Source organism: Bufo bufo, chromosome 4 (assembly GCF_905171765.1).
Source record: "Bufo bufo chromosome 4, aBufBuf1.1, whole genome shotgun sequence".
NCBI classification, from domain to species: Eukaryota; Metazoa; Chordata; class Amphibia; order Anura; family Bufonidae; genus Bufo; species Bufo bufo.
In genome coordinates this window covers 423,198,617-423,216,150 of record NC_053392.1, presented here as the reverse complement: position 1 = coordinate 423,216,150, position 17,534 = coordinate 423,198,617, and the positions used below count along the sequence as shown (strand labels likewise).

Sequence of the window (17,534 nt, the reverse complement as noted above, 5' to 3'; positions counted from 1 at the left end):
AAAGCAAATTGCTTTCATCAAAAGTCCACCCAACCCGTGTTTCGCCAGTCCAGCTTCGTCAGGGGCGATAATATCCTCCCTCACCGGTGCAGTATTTATTGAGCCAAGATCCCTCCCAAGGACCGCCCATTAATACAAATTTATTTTTTTCCTTTTTTGGATGTTCAAGCAATAAAAGTAATAAACATAATTCCCAAAGCCCACTAGGGCTAACTGTGTTCTAATATAAAATAAAACAATACATCAACTAAACAGAGCATATAATACACAAGCGCTACCAACCCTCCATTTTCCATTCATGAAAAAGGCACGTACCGACGCTCCGAACACATGACTCTCCCGAGCCAATAACAGCCCACTATATTCACTTCATAATAAACAACGAGCATCCAAGGACAGCGGCAATACACCACCCCCCACCTCCAACTTCCCCCGATAAAGTAACGCCGCAAGGAAGCCCAGCTGCTACATTACATAGATCCACAGCGGCAGCGACACAACCCCTGGCACACTCTCTTCAATCCACCAGACACTGTTTTAGATCAAAGTCCACGTTGAGCCCTGCTGGTTTCAAAGTCCCTAGTCTATATATCCACCCAACTTCCTTGCGGTTGATGTTGGCAACAGTGTCCCCTCCACCTTTTCCAAACCACTAAACCTCAAGCCCGCCGGATTCTTACCATGCGCAAGCTTGAAGTGCAGTGGGACACTGTGGTCCTCTTTACCCTTCCTAATATTCCCTATATGCTCCTGCAGTCGGGTCTTCAATTTGCGAAGGGTTCTGCCCACATACTAGAGCCCACAAGGGCACTCCAGCATGTAGACAACCCCCATCGTCTCACATGACATTTCGCCTTTGATCTTATGTGTCTGCCCTCCTCTCGATAAAATTTCCTGCTGTTTTTTTTTTCTTTTTGTCCTCTCTGGTGCGGTTCCTGCACACACTGCAGAAACCGCACCAAGTGAACTGATCCCTACTTGGTTTTTTACTTTTCACTATGCAGCTGTGTACCAATGCATCTCGCAGGTTTGGTGCTCTTTGATATAGTACTCTCGGCCGCTCGGTGATGACCTGCCCCAGCACTGGGTCATTTTTTAGAATGAAACAGTTTTTCTGCAAGGAGTTCTTTAGTGGTCCTATCTGCGTGTTTTATTGGGTAAGGAAGGAAAATTTGAAGTCCAGCATTTTATTCTCCTTATCTCCTTCTTTTCTTTATGGTTCTTAACCCCCCCATCCCATTCTTCCACTTCTTTCCTGATCTTATTCAAGGAGATAAAAATGTTGGACTTCAAATTTTCCTTCCTTACCCAATATAACACGCAGATAGGACCACTAAAGAACTCCTTGCAGAAAAACTGTTTCATTCTAAAAAATGACCCAGTGCTGGGGCAGGTCAACCCCGAGCGGCCGAGAGTACTATATAAAAGAGCACCAAACCTGCGAGATGCATTGGTACACAGCTGCATAGTGAAAAGTAAAAAACCAAGTAGGGATCAGTTCACTTGGTGCGGTTTCTGCAGTGTGTGCAGGAACCGCACCAGAGAGGACAAAAAGAAAAAAAAAACTGCAGGAAATTTTATCGAGAGCAGGGCAGACACATAAGATCAAAGGCGACATGTCATGTGAGACGATGGGGGTTGTCTACATGCTGGAGTGCCCTTGTGGGTGGATATATAGACTAGGGACTTTGAAACCAGCAGGGCTCAACGTGGAGTTTGATCTGAAGCCGTGTCTGGTGGATTGAAGAGAAAGTGCCAGGGGTTGTGTCGCTGCCGCTGTGGATCTATGTAAGGTAGCAGCTGGTCTTTCTTGCGGCGTTACTTTATTGGGGGAAGTTGGAGGTGGGGGGTGGTGTATTGCCGCTGTCCTTGGATGCTCGTTGTTTATTATGAATGAAGTGAATATAGTGGGCTGTTATTGGCTCGGGAGAGTCATGTGTTCGGAGCGTCGGTACGTGCCTTTTTCATGAATGGAAAATAGAGGGTTGGTAGCGCTTGTGTATTATATGCTCTGTTTAGTTGATGTATTGTTTTATTTTATATTAGAACACAGTTAGCCCTAGTGGGCTTTGGGAATTATGTTTATTACTTTTATTGCTTGAACATCCAAAAAAGGAAAAAAATAAATTTGTATTAATGGGCGGTCCTTGGGAGGGATCTTGGCTCAATAAATCCTGCACCTGTGAGGGAGGATATTATCGCCCCTGACGAAGCTGGACTGGCGAAACCCGGATTGGGTGGACTTTTGATGAAAGCAATTTGTTTTTATGACTGAAATTTTATGATCCTTTGTAAGTAGAATAAAACCTGCTGATTGCGATATTACCTGGTGGAACTTCACTATTTGTACTATAACTTCCCTCTAGGGTGCAGGTGTACGTGAGTGCACCAGCCTCTGGTAACCGATTGTTTGGCTACAAGGTGGAATAACCTGAGCATTGGAAAGAAGGGTCTGAATGGAACTCTACACTCAGAAGGCAGCACGATCAACATTTTCTGGAAATTTAGAGTATGAATAGCCTCCATTCATCGGGAACATGTGTACCATCTAACTCCATCATAAGACCATTTACATCAGTACAGAAACAGACATCGTTTTCCATTGCATAGTATGCAACTAACTTGGTGTGTCGATGACAAAAGTGTGAAGTTGTGGTGCCTCGTTGTAGCAAATTCCATTCCTGAAGTCTAGAAGTTCTGACGTTTCTTTTAGATAATGACAGATCTCTTACCAGATCATCTAAATCTGATTGGCTCAGCAAGTGCGGCTGACCCTCTAGTTTTTCTGGATCAGGAAATACATTGTGACAATCAACATCTTCATCAAGATCAGAACAGTCTGTTCAAATTGCCGTTCCTGCTGTGGGAGGAGCAGGCACTGGATTCTCTACATCGTGTGGTACTGGTTTAAGAGAAGACTCACAGTCAGGATACACAATTTGTGACTGGTTTCTCTTTGAATATCCGGTGAATTTAGCCATGCATGGTGATTTTTCTGCTCACGCCAAACCACAGTTATGGAAAAGCCATTCCTTTCCCTTTACCATTCAACCACTTCGTTTGCCCAGAGTAACACACAGTGCAACAAACATGCGGTGCCCAGCTTTTATCTTGATCTTCAATTTTAGTCAAAGTAATACTTGTAAGCACTCGCTTTGTCAGATTCTTGCGCTGATCATAAGTAGTGTATTTGCCACATAAGTAGCAGAAATTGTCTGGATCATTAACACATTTGCGTTTATCCATCTTAAGTTTCAAAAGTGATAGCACTATAACAGATCACTTTATCAAAATCTGTCCAGCTTGCCTTATATACTTACTGCTGACATCAGCCTGAGTGCGTCCGGACAGGTCTGGACATGTCCATTGGAATATTTCCAATATAATGCATTAATATTATAACTGAATAGGCTTTGCATGTATAACTTAAAATCTAGACGTGTCAGGCAAATTCAGAGTTCATATTTGGAATCAGCGCGTTCATTTTAGTATAAATCATGTTTTTCTCTCAGTAGCAAAATCATTGTTGCGCGATGATTGTCCGCTCATCACGTTCCGTGGCTCCATTCAAGTCAATGGATCCGCAAAAAAACAGAATGCATACGGAATGCATCCGTATGTCTTCTGTATCCGTTCCATTTTTGCGGAAAGATCTATAGAAAATTTTATGCCCAGCCCAATTTTATAATGTACTTCCTGTCTAAACATTATTGTATGCTTCCGTTTCAGTTTGCAATCTGCAAAAAACGGATCACAAACGGAAAGGCAAAACGGAACGGAAATGAAAAACTGAACAACGGATCCGTTAAAAATGGACCGCAAAATACTTTAAAAGCCATACGGTCGTGTGTAGGAGGCCTTACCAAAATGTTTGCTACACGAGAAAGATGATTATTTTTTGCCCAAAATGTATTTGGACAAACAAACTACATCAAATAAACAGTGAGAAAATAAGGAAAACTTTTTTTGTCCCTTTTCCATCACAAAATACTTATTTAAATTACAAAATTAAAAAAAATATTGTTTCCACTTTCAAATTATATTAGGTCTTACAAAAAAAAAAAAAAAAAATAATGGAGCACAAAACAAAAGTATTTACCTAGAATGCATCACTCCAAAATGGAAATATTGCGTTGGACATTTAGACAAATTACCTTGATCACAAAAAAATTTAATAATATAAACAGTGAACTTAACTGCACTTCTGCGTGGCACACATAGAGAAACATGTAGGCATGTGTTTCTATCTCTGTCCGCCAGGGACATGCTCAAGTAATAGGGAAATGCCTTAGGCTTCATGCACACGACCGTTGTTTTGGTCCGCGTCCGAGCCGCACATTGTGCGGTTCTGGCGCGGACCCTTTCACTTCAATGGGGCTGCAAAAGATGCGGACAGCACTCCGTGTGCTGTCCGCATCCGTTGCTCCGTTCCGCGGCCCCGCCAAAAAAATATAACATGTCCTATTCTTGTCCGCAAAACGGACAAGAATAGACAGTTATATCAATGGCGGCTTCTGTTTTTTGCGGATCCGCGGACCGCAAAAAACGGCACGGTTGTGTGCATGAGGCCTTATGCGGAGGATCCGTGAAATATTTACCACAGTGGAAAGTCTGCAGTGTACCTGGTGCAGATTTGGGAAATGCTACAGGTTTGCTTCAATTGCACCTCTGCAATGCTATGAAGGGAATTTGTAACGAGAATTGACATGCTGCAAAGTTAAAATCCGCACCGTATGTGAAGTTAGGAGCGCCTCATGTTGTTGAAATTTTCTGACGAAATCTTTTAAAAGCTCATGTACTCTGCCGCTACTGCATCATCTACTCATTAAACCTGCAGGATAAACACCTTTACTCCAGAATTGTGGCTTAAAATAAATGGGAAAAAAACAAACAACGCAACAGGGGGCTTTTACGACTTTTTTTTTTTTCTTTCTTCATTTTTACACCACTGACTGCAGTTTTAAAAAATGTGTGGGAAATTAGGTGTGTTTAGCTGTTTCACTCTGGATTAATCACTGAGATTTTATTTTTTTCAAAGTCGTAATCTTACTCAGGAGAGTGCAGTAACATTTCTAGACAAAAGTGTTAGATTAAAAGTTACGACAAATATATCAAAACATGTGTTATTCCATAAATGTGGCATAAAGCAGCCAAAGCAGAGTCAAGCAAAACTGACTTCACCGCCCCTCCCCCAAGTGTGCCCGTTCCTTTAACCCCTTAAGGACTCAGCCCTATTTCACCTTAAGGACTTGGCCATTTTTTGCAAATCTGACCAGTGTCACTTTAAGACTGAGTTCAAACGAGCGAGTCCGGATAAGGTCCGGATGTGTTGCGGCAAACCCGCGCGAGTAGGTACCCAATTGTGATTTTAATCGTGCGGTTGCAATGCGTTTTTTTGACTGTGGTACCCAGACCTGAACTTCTTCACTGAAGTTCAGGTTTGGGTTGGGTTGTGTAGATGTAATTATTTTCCCTTATAACATGGTTATAAGGGAAAATAATAGCATTCTTTAATACAGAATGCTTAGTAGGTGGTCAATTGAGGGTTAAAAAATAAAAAATAATTAACTCACCTTCTCCTCTTGATCGCGTAGCTGCCGGTCTCTTCTTACTTCTTTAATCATGAGCTGCCGGCTAAAGGACCTGTGGTGACGTCAGATCACATGGTTCAATCACATGGTCCATCACCACGGTGATGGATCATGTGATATGACATCACCACAGGTCCTTTAGCCGGCAGCTCATGATTAAAGAAGTAATTAGAAAACCGGCAGCTACGCAATCAAGAGGAGAAGGTAAGTTAATTATTTTTTTATTTTTTAACCCTCAATTGACCACCTACTAAGCATTCTGTATTAAAGAATGCTATTATTTTCCCTTATAACCATGTTATAAGGGAAAATAATACAGTGAATAGACTGTCATCTTAGCAACCATGCGTGAAAATCGCACCGCATTTGCACCTGATTGCGGATGCTTGTGATTTTCACTCAGCCCCATTCACTTCTATGGGGCCTGCGTTGCGTGATAAACGCACAATATAGAGCATGCTACGATTTTCACGCAACGCATAAGTGATGCGTGAAAATCACAGCTCATGTGCACAGACCCATAGAAATGAATGGGTCCAGATTCAGTGCGGGTGCAATGCGTTCACCTCCCCGTGTAAACTCAGCCTTAAAGGGAACCTGTCACCGGGATTTTGTGCATAGAACTGAGGACATGGGTTGCTAGATGGCTGCTAGCACATCCGCAATACCCAGTCCCCATAGCTCTGTGTGCTTTTATTGTGTAAAAAAAACGGTTTGATACATATGCAAATTAACCTGACATGAGTCCTGTACGTGAGATGAGTCAGGGCCAGACTCATCTCAGGTTAATTTGCATACGTATCAAATCGTTTTTTTTTAAACAATAAAAGCACACAGAGCTATGGCGACTGGGTATTGCGGATTTGCTAGCGGCCATCTAGCAACTCATGTCCTCAGCTCTATACACAAAATCCCTGTGACAGGTTCCCTTTAAGTGCTGATAACTTTAAAACGCTTTGACTTATCCAGGCCATTCTGAGATTGTTTTTTCGTTACATATTGTACTTCATGACACTGGTAAAATGAAGTTAAAAAAAATTCCTTTTTAATTATGAAAAAAAATACCAAAATTTGCCAATTTTTTTTTAAAAATTGCAAATTTCCAAGTTTCAATTTCTCTACTTCTATAATACATAGTAATACCTCCAAAAATAGTTATTACTTTACATTCCCCATAAGTCACTTTGCGAGGCTTACATAATAGAAACCACCCAAAAATGACCCCATTCTATAAACTACACCCCTCAAGGTATTCAAAACTGATTTTACAAACTTTGTTAACCCTTTAGGAGTTCCACAAGAATTAATGGAAAATAGAGATACAATTTCAAAATTTCACTTTTTTGGCAGATTTTCCATTTTAATCATTTTTTTCCAGTTACAAAGCAAGGGTTAATAGCCAAACCAAACTCAATATTTATGGCCCTGATTCTGTAGTTTACAGAAACACCCCATATGTGGTCGTAAACCGCTGTACGGGCACACGGCAGGGCGCAGAAGGAAAGGAATGCTATATGGTTTTTGGAAGGCAGGTTTGCTGCACTGGTTTTGTCCCATTTGAAGCCCCCCTGATGCACCCCTAGAGTAGAAACTCCAAAAAAGTGACCCCATTTTAGAAACTACGGGATAGGGTGGCAGTATTGTTGGTACTAGTTTAGGGTACATATGATTTTTGGTTGCTCTATATTATACTTTTTGTGAGGCAAGGTAACAAGAAATAGCTGTTTTGGCACCATTTTTTGTTATTTACAACATTCATCTGACAGGTTAGATCATGTGATATTTTTATAGACCAGGTTGTCACGGATGTGGCGATACCTAATATGTATACCTTTTTTTTAAATTTATGTAAGTTTTACACAATGATTTCTTTTTTGAAACAAAAAAAATCATGTTTTAGTGTTTCCATAGTCTGAGAGCCATAATTTTTTCAGTTTTTGGGCGATTACCTTAGGTAGGGTCTCATTTTTTGCGGGCTGAGATGATGGTTTGATTGGCACTATTTTGGGGTGCATATGACTTTTTGATCGCTTGCTATTACACTTTTTGTGATGTAAGGTGACAAAAAATGGTTTATTTAGCACAGTTTTTATTTTAAATTTTTTACGGTATTCACCTGAGGGGTTAGGTCATGTGATATTTTTATAGAGCAAGTTCTTACGGACGCGGCGATACCTAATATGTATACTATTTATTTATGTAAGTTTTACACAATGATTTCATTTTTGAAGCAAAAAAAATCATGTTTTAGTCTGAGAGCCATAGTTTTTTCAGTTTTTGGGTGATTAACTTGGGTAGGGCATGATTTTGGCGGGATGAGATGACGGTTTTATTGGCACTATTTTGGTGTGCGTGTGACTTTTTTTGATTGCTTGCTATTACACTTTTTGTCATGTAAGGTGACAAAAAATGGTTTATTTAGCACAGTTTTTATTTTTTACGGTGTTCATCTGAGGGGTTAGGTAATGTGATATTTTTATAGAGCTGATCGATACGGACACGGCGATACCTAATATGTATACTTTTTTTTATAAGTTTTACACAATAGCAGCTTTTTTAAAACAAAAAAAAAAAGATGTTTTAGTGTCTCCATATTCTGAGCCATAGTTTTTTTTTTTTTTTTTGGGCGATTGTCTCAGGTAGGGGCTCATTTTTTGCGGGATGAGGTGAAGGTTAGATTGGCACTATTTTGGTGGGCAAACGCCTTTTCGATCGCTTGCTGTTGTACATTTTGTGATGTAAGGTGACAAAAAAATTGTTTATTTAGCACAGTTTTTATTTTAATTTTTTTTACGGTGTTCATCTGAGGGGTTAGGTCATGTGATATGTTTATAGAGCCGGTCGATACGGACGCGGCGATACCTAATATGTATACTTTTTTTTTAACCTTATTTGGGGAAAATGACGTTTTTGTTTATTTTTACTTGAAACTTAATATTTGGGGGGTGAAACCTTTATTTTTTAAACTTTTTTTTCACTTTATTTTTTGTCCCACTTTGGGACTTGAACTTCTGGAGGTCTAATCCTTTACAATGCATTCCAATACTTCTGTATTGGAATGCATTGGCTGTATGAGTAATACTGTGTGTATTACTCATACAGCTTCCGGCCTGTCAGATCCAGGGGGCTACATCTCACAGGCTCGTCACCGGAAGGCAGAGCGATGCCTTACATGCCATCGGGTCCCCCCTACAGCCGCATGGGGACCCGATGGCACCGCCGATCGCAGGTCTGAATTGACCTGCGGTTTGCTGCGATCGCCGATACGAAGTTATGGCGTACCGGTACATCATGGGTCCTTAAGGACTCGTTCCGCAAAAAATAGAACATGTCCTATTATTGTCCTCATTACGGACAAGGATAGTACTGTACTGTATTATGGACCAGCTGTTCTGTTCTGCAAAATACGGAATGCACACTGACATCATCTGTATTTTTTGCAGACTGCAAAATACATACGGTCGTGTGCATGAGCCCTAAAGCAGAGTTTATTATTCATATGTCTAAAGAAGGAATATAAATCTTTTTTTCACTTTCAGGACTTTATCAGACAAAAATTAGGACCCTTTCACACCATTCCGTATAGATTTCTAATAATTTCTAATAATAAGAAAACAAACCAAAGAGGTGTGCCTCGTCTCTATGTCCAAAACATGGTATGAAGGGGACCTTTTCAAATTTGCATTCAGAGTCTCCATCAAGGTTTCTAACACAATCTTTGTTATTTTTGATGGCAAGAACAGTGTAGGCTGCAGCACTATTCTACCCATCAGAAAAAACAGAATCAAAGTACGCCATTAAAGTCAATAGGATCTGTCAGAATTTACTGGTATCTGTTTGCACACAAATGAAGCAAAGTGGACAAAGCCTTACTGCACGATTTGGGGAACAGTTTGATTAAAATAAATGTGGAGTCTTGTAGTGACGATATCTAATGAATAAGTGAACATTGGCATAACAATAGAATTGCCATAGCAGTTAAAGATAAAATTAACACCGTTCCATAAGCTTGCTTAGCGAGTAATGCATATGGTTTATACGCTTTTAGGGAACTGTACCAGCAATGATTTTGATGCAATTCTTGGGCCTTGTCTACATTTCCGTGTCAGTTATACTTCTGTGAAAAAAAGCGTCCGTGTTTCATCCATGAAACTGTCCTTGAAGGATCCGTGTTGGGTCCACATATCCGTTTTTACCCTCTGTGTGTCATCCGTAATTCATGGACATTTTTCAGCTGAAAATTGATTTCCAAAGCATCTCTATCAGTCTTCAGTGAAAAACGGACGCAACAAGGATGCCATCCGTGTTGTGTCCATAATTTTTCACGGACCCATATACTTCAATAGACGTGTTTGGTCCACATCACAGACCAAAATAGTGCATGTCTCAGTTTTTTTTTTTACTGACCCATCTGGTCAGTAAAAAAAAAATACAGATACTTGAACAGACACATTCAAATCAATGGGTACATGTGCGGTCCGCATTTTTTGTCAGTGAAAAATGGAAATGTGAACGAGGCCTTAGACTACTGAAATAAGGTATATGGAACGAACACAACGCCAAGTGCAGAAGTGCTCATTACCGGACACGGAAGGCGGCTGGAAAATGAATGCCAGCAACTCTTTCTGGTCTGTTAACTTGTAATACCAGGCTGCCAAGAAGTCAGCTTTGATGCAGAGTACAGAGTAACTGACCATGCATGCGATAGCTCAATTCACATCTCGCCGCCTAATCCTCAAAGTACAGTTTGTTCTGGACACTGAATACCCTAATGTTCTGTGACAAAATTCAGTAGTTTCATACCTGGGCTATGTTTGTATTTTCCCCAGCACTCTCTAGGCTGTCATCTGTGTTTTCTTCCTCTTGACGTACATCATATGTCTCAGGATAGTTGGATATAGATTGTGTGTGCTCCTCCTGATCAATTGTAAATTTCAGAAGATCAAAGTACCACAAGCGTGGTATGTACACGTCATCACCGGATGCACCAGATTTTCTTGAAGATTCCACTTTCTTTAATTCTTTTTTGAACACTGTTCTCAAATTGGCAATCTTATGTTTAATAAGATCTACAGTCGCTGAGGGACAAACAGTCTTACAAAGTTTTACCAGTTTTTCATATGCTTCGGCTTTTTTTTGTCTGTTGGAATAATCAGCGCATTTCACCTTCCACAAGCAAGGAAAAGATCGGTACATTTCAATAAATTCTTTTAAGAAATCAGGGTTCATAAATATCTCTGCAGACATTTTCTTCTTTGTAATAATTACCTACAAAAATACACTATGAATTATCATATTGTCTTCTTTCCAACATTAAAAGAACATACTGTATTTTCTATGATGATGTAGAATCATAACAAGGTGTCAATAGGAGTACTTCCAATGGTGAAATGGGATTTTTCCACCACAGATTTTCATGTGATGCAAAGTAACGGCAGATTTATGGCTATACATTAAAGGGTCAAAACTTGCGGCATTCTCGTTTTTTAAGCTACATGTGGATGGATTTTCTAGAACACCATTCACATGTATCGTACCGTACTTTGCAGCAGATTTCTGGTGTAGGATGTTTTAGCTTAGGGTACTTTCACACTAGCGGCAGTACTGCATGCAGTACTTTTCGTCCGGCCGCCTCTCGGTGTGTGCTGCCACCGGAACTCTGCCCCGCCCCAATTATAGTCAATGGGGACGGAGTGGCAGTCGGGGGGCACACGTGAACTAGCAGCAGGAGGATCCGACAGGCTGTTCACCCGCCGGAACAGCCTGCCGGAGTCCCCTGCCGCTAGTGCGAAACTAGCCTTACCCTTCTAAGGCCTCTTTCACACGGGCGTTGCGGGAAAATGTGCGGGAACACGCGTGATTTTTCCGCGCGAGTGCAAAACATTGTAATGCGTTTTGCACTCGCGTGAGAAAAATCGTGCATGTTTGGTACCCAAACCCGAACTTCTTCACAGAAGTTCGGGCTTGGGATCGGTGTTCTGTAGATTGTATTATTTTCCCTTATAACATGGTTATAAGGGAAAATAATAGCATTCTGAATACAGAATGCATAGTAAAATAGGGCTGAAGGGGTTAAAAAAAAATAAAAAAAAATTTAACTCACCTTAATCCACTTGCTCGCGCAGCCCGGCATCTCCTTCTGTCTCCTTCTTTGCTGATTGTAGGAACAGGACCTGTGGTGACGTCACTCCAGTCATCACATGGTCCATCACATGATCCATCACCATGGTAAAAGATCATGTGATGACCGGAGTGACGTCACCACAGGTCCTGTTCCTACAATCAGCAAAAAAGGAGACAGAAAGAGATGCCGGGCTGCGCTATCAAGTGGATTAAGGTGAGTTAAATTATTTTTAATTTTTTTAACCCCTCCAACGCTATTTTACTTAGCATTCTGTATTAAGAATGCTATTATTTTCCCTTATAACCATGTTATAAGGGGAAATAATAATGATCGGGTCTCCATCCCGATGGTCTCCTAGCAACCGTGCGTGAAAATCGCACCGCATCCGCACTTGCTTGCGGATGCTTGCGATTTTCACGCAACCCCATTCACTTCTATGGGGCCTGCGTTGCGTGAAAAACGCAGAATATAGAGCATGCTGCGATTTTCACACAAACGCACAAGTGATGCGTGAACATCACCGCACATGTGAACAGCCCCATAGAAATGAATGGGTCGGGATTTAGTGCGGGTGCAGTGCGTTCAACTCACGCATCGAAGCCTAAGGCTTCCAATACACAGGTGTGGGTTGTAAAACATATTTTCCACATGGATTTTTGTGCGGATTTCCCTGCGTTTTCGCACCAAATCTACATGTGTTACTTGCATTAAAAAAAGAGTAAAATCCGCAGAAACAGTTGACATGCTGCAGATTTCAAAATCTGCAATGCAGGTTAATTTCCGCAAGCAAAAAGATAGGAAATGTCAAATCTAATAAAAAAATTTCTGGTACTGTACTACACTGCGGTTTTTCCGCAACTAAATCCCTGCTGTGGTATGCAGGTAGCCTAAGTTCCCTCTTGGTTATTTTGTGGAGAAAATCATCGTCCACATCATTGTCTGGACTTAAAGTGGATGGCTATTTGAATCCACACAGTGGGGGGGAATTTATCACGCCCTGAACTCCAGAATTCTGTCTTCAAAAAGTTGCAAAACAGGGGCTTTGCAACTTTTTGGGTCTCTCGCGCAAAATGTTTGCAACTTTTTAGATTTTACCAATCACTCCCGTTTTGAAAAGTGTGCAGTCAAATGGGTGTGTCTAACTATGTTAATGAGTTTCACTCCAGATTTATCACTGAATACAACTCACTCCAATACAAGGGTGGAGTAGGAAAACTGGAGTAACATTTCTAGACGAGAATGTTAGGTTTAAAGGGTTTCTACCACCAGAAATACTGTTATGTAGTGCTGACATTAGCGATGCGCTAATGTCAGCACTACATAACAGTATGTTTCTAACATTTGTCCCTGCAGCCATTTTTGTAAAATAAGCACTTTTATTATATGCTAATGAGCCTCTAGGTGCTATGTGGGCGTAAAATCAGCACCTAGAGGCTCCCCGTCTACTCACGCTTTATCCCGCCTAGGTCCCCTGTTCTGCCCACCCCGCTCCTCTTGATTGATGTCACTGTTCCCTGCATCGCAGACGAAATCCCGCGCCTGCGCCGTTCACTTCTGTATTCAGCGCAGGCGCAGTGAGTGAATGATGCGCTCCTGGTGCCGGATTCCTCACAGCGCCTGCGCCGACTACATCACAGTGAGGAAGCCGGCATCAGGAGAGCGGCCTTTACTCACTGCGCCTGCGCTGAAGACAGTAGTGGACCATGGCATCAATCAAGAGGAGCGGGGCGGGCAGAAAAGGGGACCTGGGCGAGATAAAGGGTGAGTGGACGGAGCCTCTAGGTGCCGATTTTACGCCCACATAGCACCTAGAGGCTCATTAGCATATTATAAAAGTGTTTTTTACCAAAACGGCTGCATGGACAAATGTTAGAAACATACTGTTATGTAGTGCTGATATTGGTGCATCGCTAATGTCAGTCAGCTACATAACAGTAATTCTGGTGGTAGAAACCCTTTAAAGATGCACCACATTTAACAAACACCATGCAACATTTGCTAAACTTGGTGCAAAGTACACTAACGTGGACCGTTGCAAAACAGACTTAAAAAATTACTTTCATGATAAATTCCCCCATATCAGTCTGGCATAAGTTGCCCATAGTGGCCAATTAGGTTGCTATATTAACCGCCTCCGGACCGCCGAACGCAGCGACGCGTCCTGGAGGCGGTCGATTCATTCCTCCTGGACGCATATACGCGTCCTCTCGCGAGAAGCGAGATTTCGGTCAGAGCCGGCCCGCGCATGCGCATCGCGGGCCGGCAAAAGTTAGAGGAGTATTTCGTCAGCAACCTGCCAGCCAATGAGAGTCGCTGGCAGGTTGCTGATTTTTTAAAAAATCGAATCACAAGCCATCTAACACCTTATATTTGTAAATATAAGGTGTTAAATGGCTTCTCTGCTCCTCTGCTGGTCCTTTTGGTCGGTTGGTTCCAGCAGAGGAGCAGACATCACTGTGAGTACCCACCAACACCAGACTTAGCCCCAGATCACCCTCCATCACCCCAATTAACCCCTTGATCGCCCCTGTCAATCACCTAGTGAAAGGGAAAAAAGTGATCAGTGTAAACTGTCACTTTTTTTCCACTGGTATTGACTGTTAGGTTTAGGTTAGTTTAGGTCCCTTGGTTAGGTAGTTAGCGTCAGTTAGCGCCCAGCCCACCGCACCGCAGTCACTTATTCGCTGATTAGCGTATCGCTAATCAGCATTTGTACTTTTATAGTATCTGTAAGTGATCAAAACTGATCACAGTCAGATCTATAATAGTATTAGTGTCACCTTAGCTCGCCCGCCACCCAAAACGCAGTGTTTGCCCGATCAGGCCTGATCGGTCGCCCACACGTGCGTTCACCCACGCCCGCCCCACCGCAGTGATAAAAAATATATATTTTTTTGATCACTGCACAATCACTTTACAAGCTCTGCGGCGATAAAAAAAATCAGTTTTGATATTTTTTATCAATCGCAGCGGCCTCCGGTACTTCGCTAGCCTCCCATTTGTAAGACAGGCTTGCTTTTTTTCTTGGGTAGTCTCAGGGAATACCCCTAAATTTAGTAGGGGTATTCTTCTGAAGAGGCCTACAGGATTCTGACCCAGTCGGATGAGGAATGGGAACCCTCATCTGACGAATCTAGCGGGTCAGAATATGAACCTGTAGAGAGCTGTGGCAGTCTGACCCAAAGTTCGGACGAGGAGGTTGAGGTCCCTGATAGCACCAGGCGTACCCGGTCCTGTGTCGCTAGACCACAGGTTGTGCAGGATCCGTTTCAAGGGCAGCAGAGTGGGGCTGGCGCTGTCGGATTACGTGGTGAAGCATACACCAGCAGCGCAGCCCATCCTGGAGCTAGTACCAGCACTGCCGTACAACCTGGTGAAGTGGCGAGCACCAGAAGGGCAGTTGAAGCTGGTACGGTGGCATGTGCAGTAGTCACCCCGTCGCAGCCACCGTAAAGACAGGCCCGTAGAGCCCCTAGAGTACCTGAGGTGCTGGCAAATCCTGATTGGCAGTCCCCAACTTCAGCCGCACCTGTAGTTCCCCCTTTCACCGCCCAGTCTGGAATTCGGGTTGAGACAGCTCAGATCGGTTCGGCCCTGGGATTTTTTTGAGCTGCTCTTGACTGCGGAGCTCTTGGACTTAGTCGTGGCAGAAACAAATCGGTATGCCACTCAATTTATATCCGCCAACCCGGGAAGCTTTTATGCCCAGCCTTTCCGGTGGAAACCAGTCCAAGTTTCCGAAATTAAAACTTTTCTGGGCCTTCTCCTGAACATGGGTCTTACCAAAAAGCATGAATTGCGGTCATATTGGTCCACGAACCCGATTCATCACATCCCCATGTTCTATGCTGCTATGTCCAGGACACGTTTTGAGACCATCCTGCGTTTCCTGCACTTTAGCGATAACAGCACCTCCCGTCCCAGATGCCACCCAGCTTTTGACCGGCTCCACAAAATTTGGCCCCTCATAGACCACTACAACCAGAAATTTGCAGATTTGTATACCCCTGAGCAAAACATCTGCGTAGACGAGTCCCTAATACATTTTACCGGGCGCCTTGGCTTCAAACAATACATCCCAAGCAAGCGCGCCCGGTATGGGGTCAAATTGTATAAGCTCTGTGAAAGGGCCACAGGCTATACCCACAAATTTCGGATCTATGAGGGAAAAGATCAGACCCTGGAGCCGGTCGGTTGCCCTGACTACCTGGGGAGCAGTGGGAAGGCAGTCTGGGACTTGGTGTCACCCTTATTTGGCAAGGGGTACCATCTTTATGTGGACAATTTTTACACAAGTGTGCCCCTCTTCAGGCATTTGTTCCTAGAACAAATTGGCTGCTGTGGCACCGTGCGACCTAGTCGCCGGGGCTTCCCCCAACGGCTCGTTACCACCCGTCTTGCAAGGGGGAAGAGGGCTGCCTTGTGTAACAAAGAACTGCTCGCGGTGAAATGGAGAGACAAGCGTGACGTTTACATGCTCTCCTCCATTCACGCAGACACGACAATACAAATTGAACGGGCAACCCGTGTCATTGAAAAGCCCCTCTCAGTCCACGACTATAATGCGCTCATGGGAGGGGTGGACTTCAATGACTAGATGTTGGCTCCCTATTTAGTTTCCCGACGCACCAGACGCTGGTATAAGAAGGTGTCTGTATATTTGATTCAATTGGCTGCATATAATAGTTTTGTTCTCTACAGTAAGGCTGGGAGAACAGGATCCTTCCTCAAATTTCAGGAAGAGATCATCGAGAACCTCCTGTATCCAGGAGGTTCCGTGGGCCCAACCACCAGTGCAGTTAGCCGTCTACACGAGTGACATTTCCCCAATGTCGTTGCTGGTACCTCAACCCAACCGTCACCCCGAAAAAAATGTCGTGTCTGTAGCAGGAGTGGAATAAGGCGTGACATCCGCTATTTCTGTCCTGACTGCCCTGACCACCCTGCCCTATGCTTAGGGGAGTGTTTCCGGAAGTACCACACACAGGTACACTTAGCATAGGGATTGCATCTCACAGGACAGGCACACAGGGCTATTAGGGCCCTTTTACTCACAGCTGCTGCAAACCTCTCCTTTCACCTGGGATAAAGTGCATAATGTACTTCGCCACATCTTTGGGCGATTTGCGCTTTGCACATTGTCCCATGGGGAAGGAGAGGTTTGTCCTATAAAGGTGTTAAAAAATAAATAAATATATAAAATCACTGGTAAATAAAAAAGTTAACGTTCAGTTCAAAAAGTTAAAGTTTCTATGTTCTGTTCAAAAGTTATTATAAAGTTATTAAATTTATTGCGTTGCGGCCTGGTTTTTTCTTTTTTGTTTTGTTTTTTTTACCTTCCATGTGGACCAACTGATGAACCAGCTGCAGCACTGATGTGCATTCTGACAGAAGCATTGCGCTGCTGTCAGATTAAACAAAAGTCGGTGTATGCGGCGCTGCAAGACGAGATTTCTCCTCTGCAGTAAAAGATACGTTTGCCGAGGCATATGAGCTGAGGAGGTGGCGGTGTTCATATGCTTTGGCAAACACTTTGTATATATAAAAAAAAAAATCCCGGCAATGATTTATTCATCCACATAGATTGATGTGAATGGAGAAATCTGGTTTGCCAGGGCATACGAGCTAAGTGGGTATGGATGTTGGGCGGAGCTCCTATGTCCTGGCAGACGCCTTTCCCCTCCTTTTTTTTTTTGGCAGAGATTTTTTCATCCACATTGATCGATGCGAATGAAGAAATCTGTGCCGTTCATTTTTTCTTTCAGCCCAGAGGTTGAACGAAAAAAAAAAAAAAAAAACTCATTACCCGTATGCTCAAT

At 42.8% G+C, this 17,534-nt stretch overlaps 1 protein-coding gene across 4 annotated transcripts in view; it reads right to left on the bottom strand.

Moving 5' to 3' along the window:
• The window catches only part of LOC120998601, an 80,952-nt gene that overhangs the window by 21,784 nt on the left and 41,634 nt on the right, over positions 1–17,534 (bottom strand). For all 4 annotated transcript variants that reach the window (XM_040429318.1, XM_040429317.1, XM_040429314.1 and 1 more), the window contains one exon: positions 10,395–10,859. In XM_040429318.1, coding sequence (XP_040285252.1) covers positions 10,395–10,859 — 465 coding nt within the window. The remainder of the gene's footprint in view (positions 1–10,394; positions 10,860–17,534) is intronic.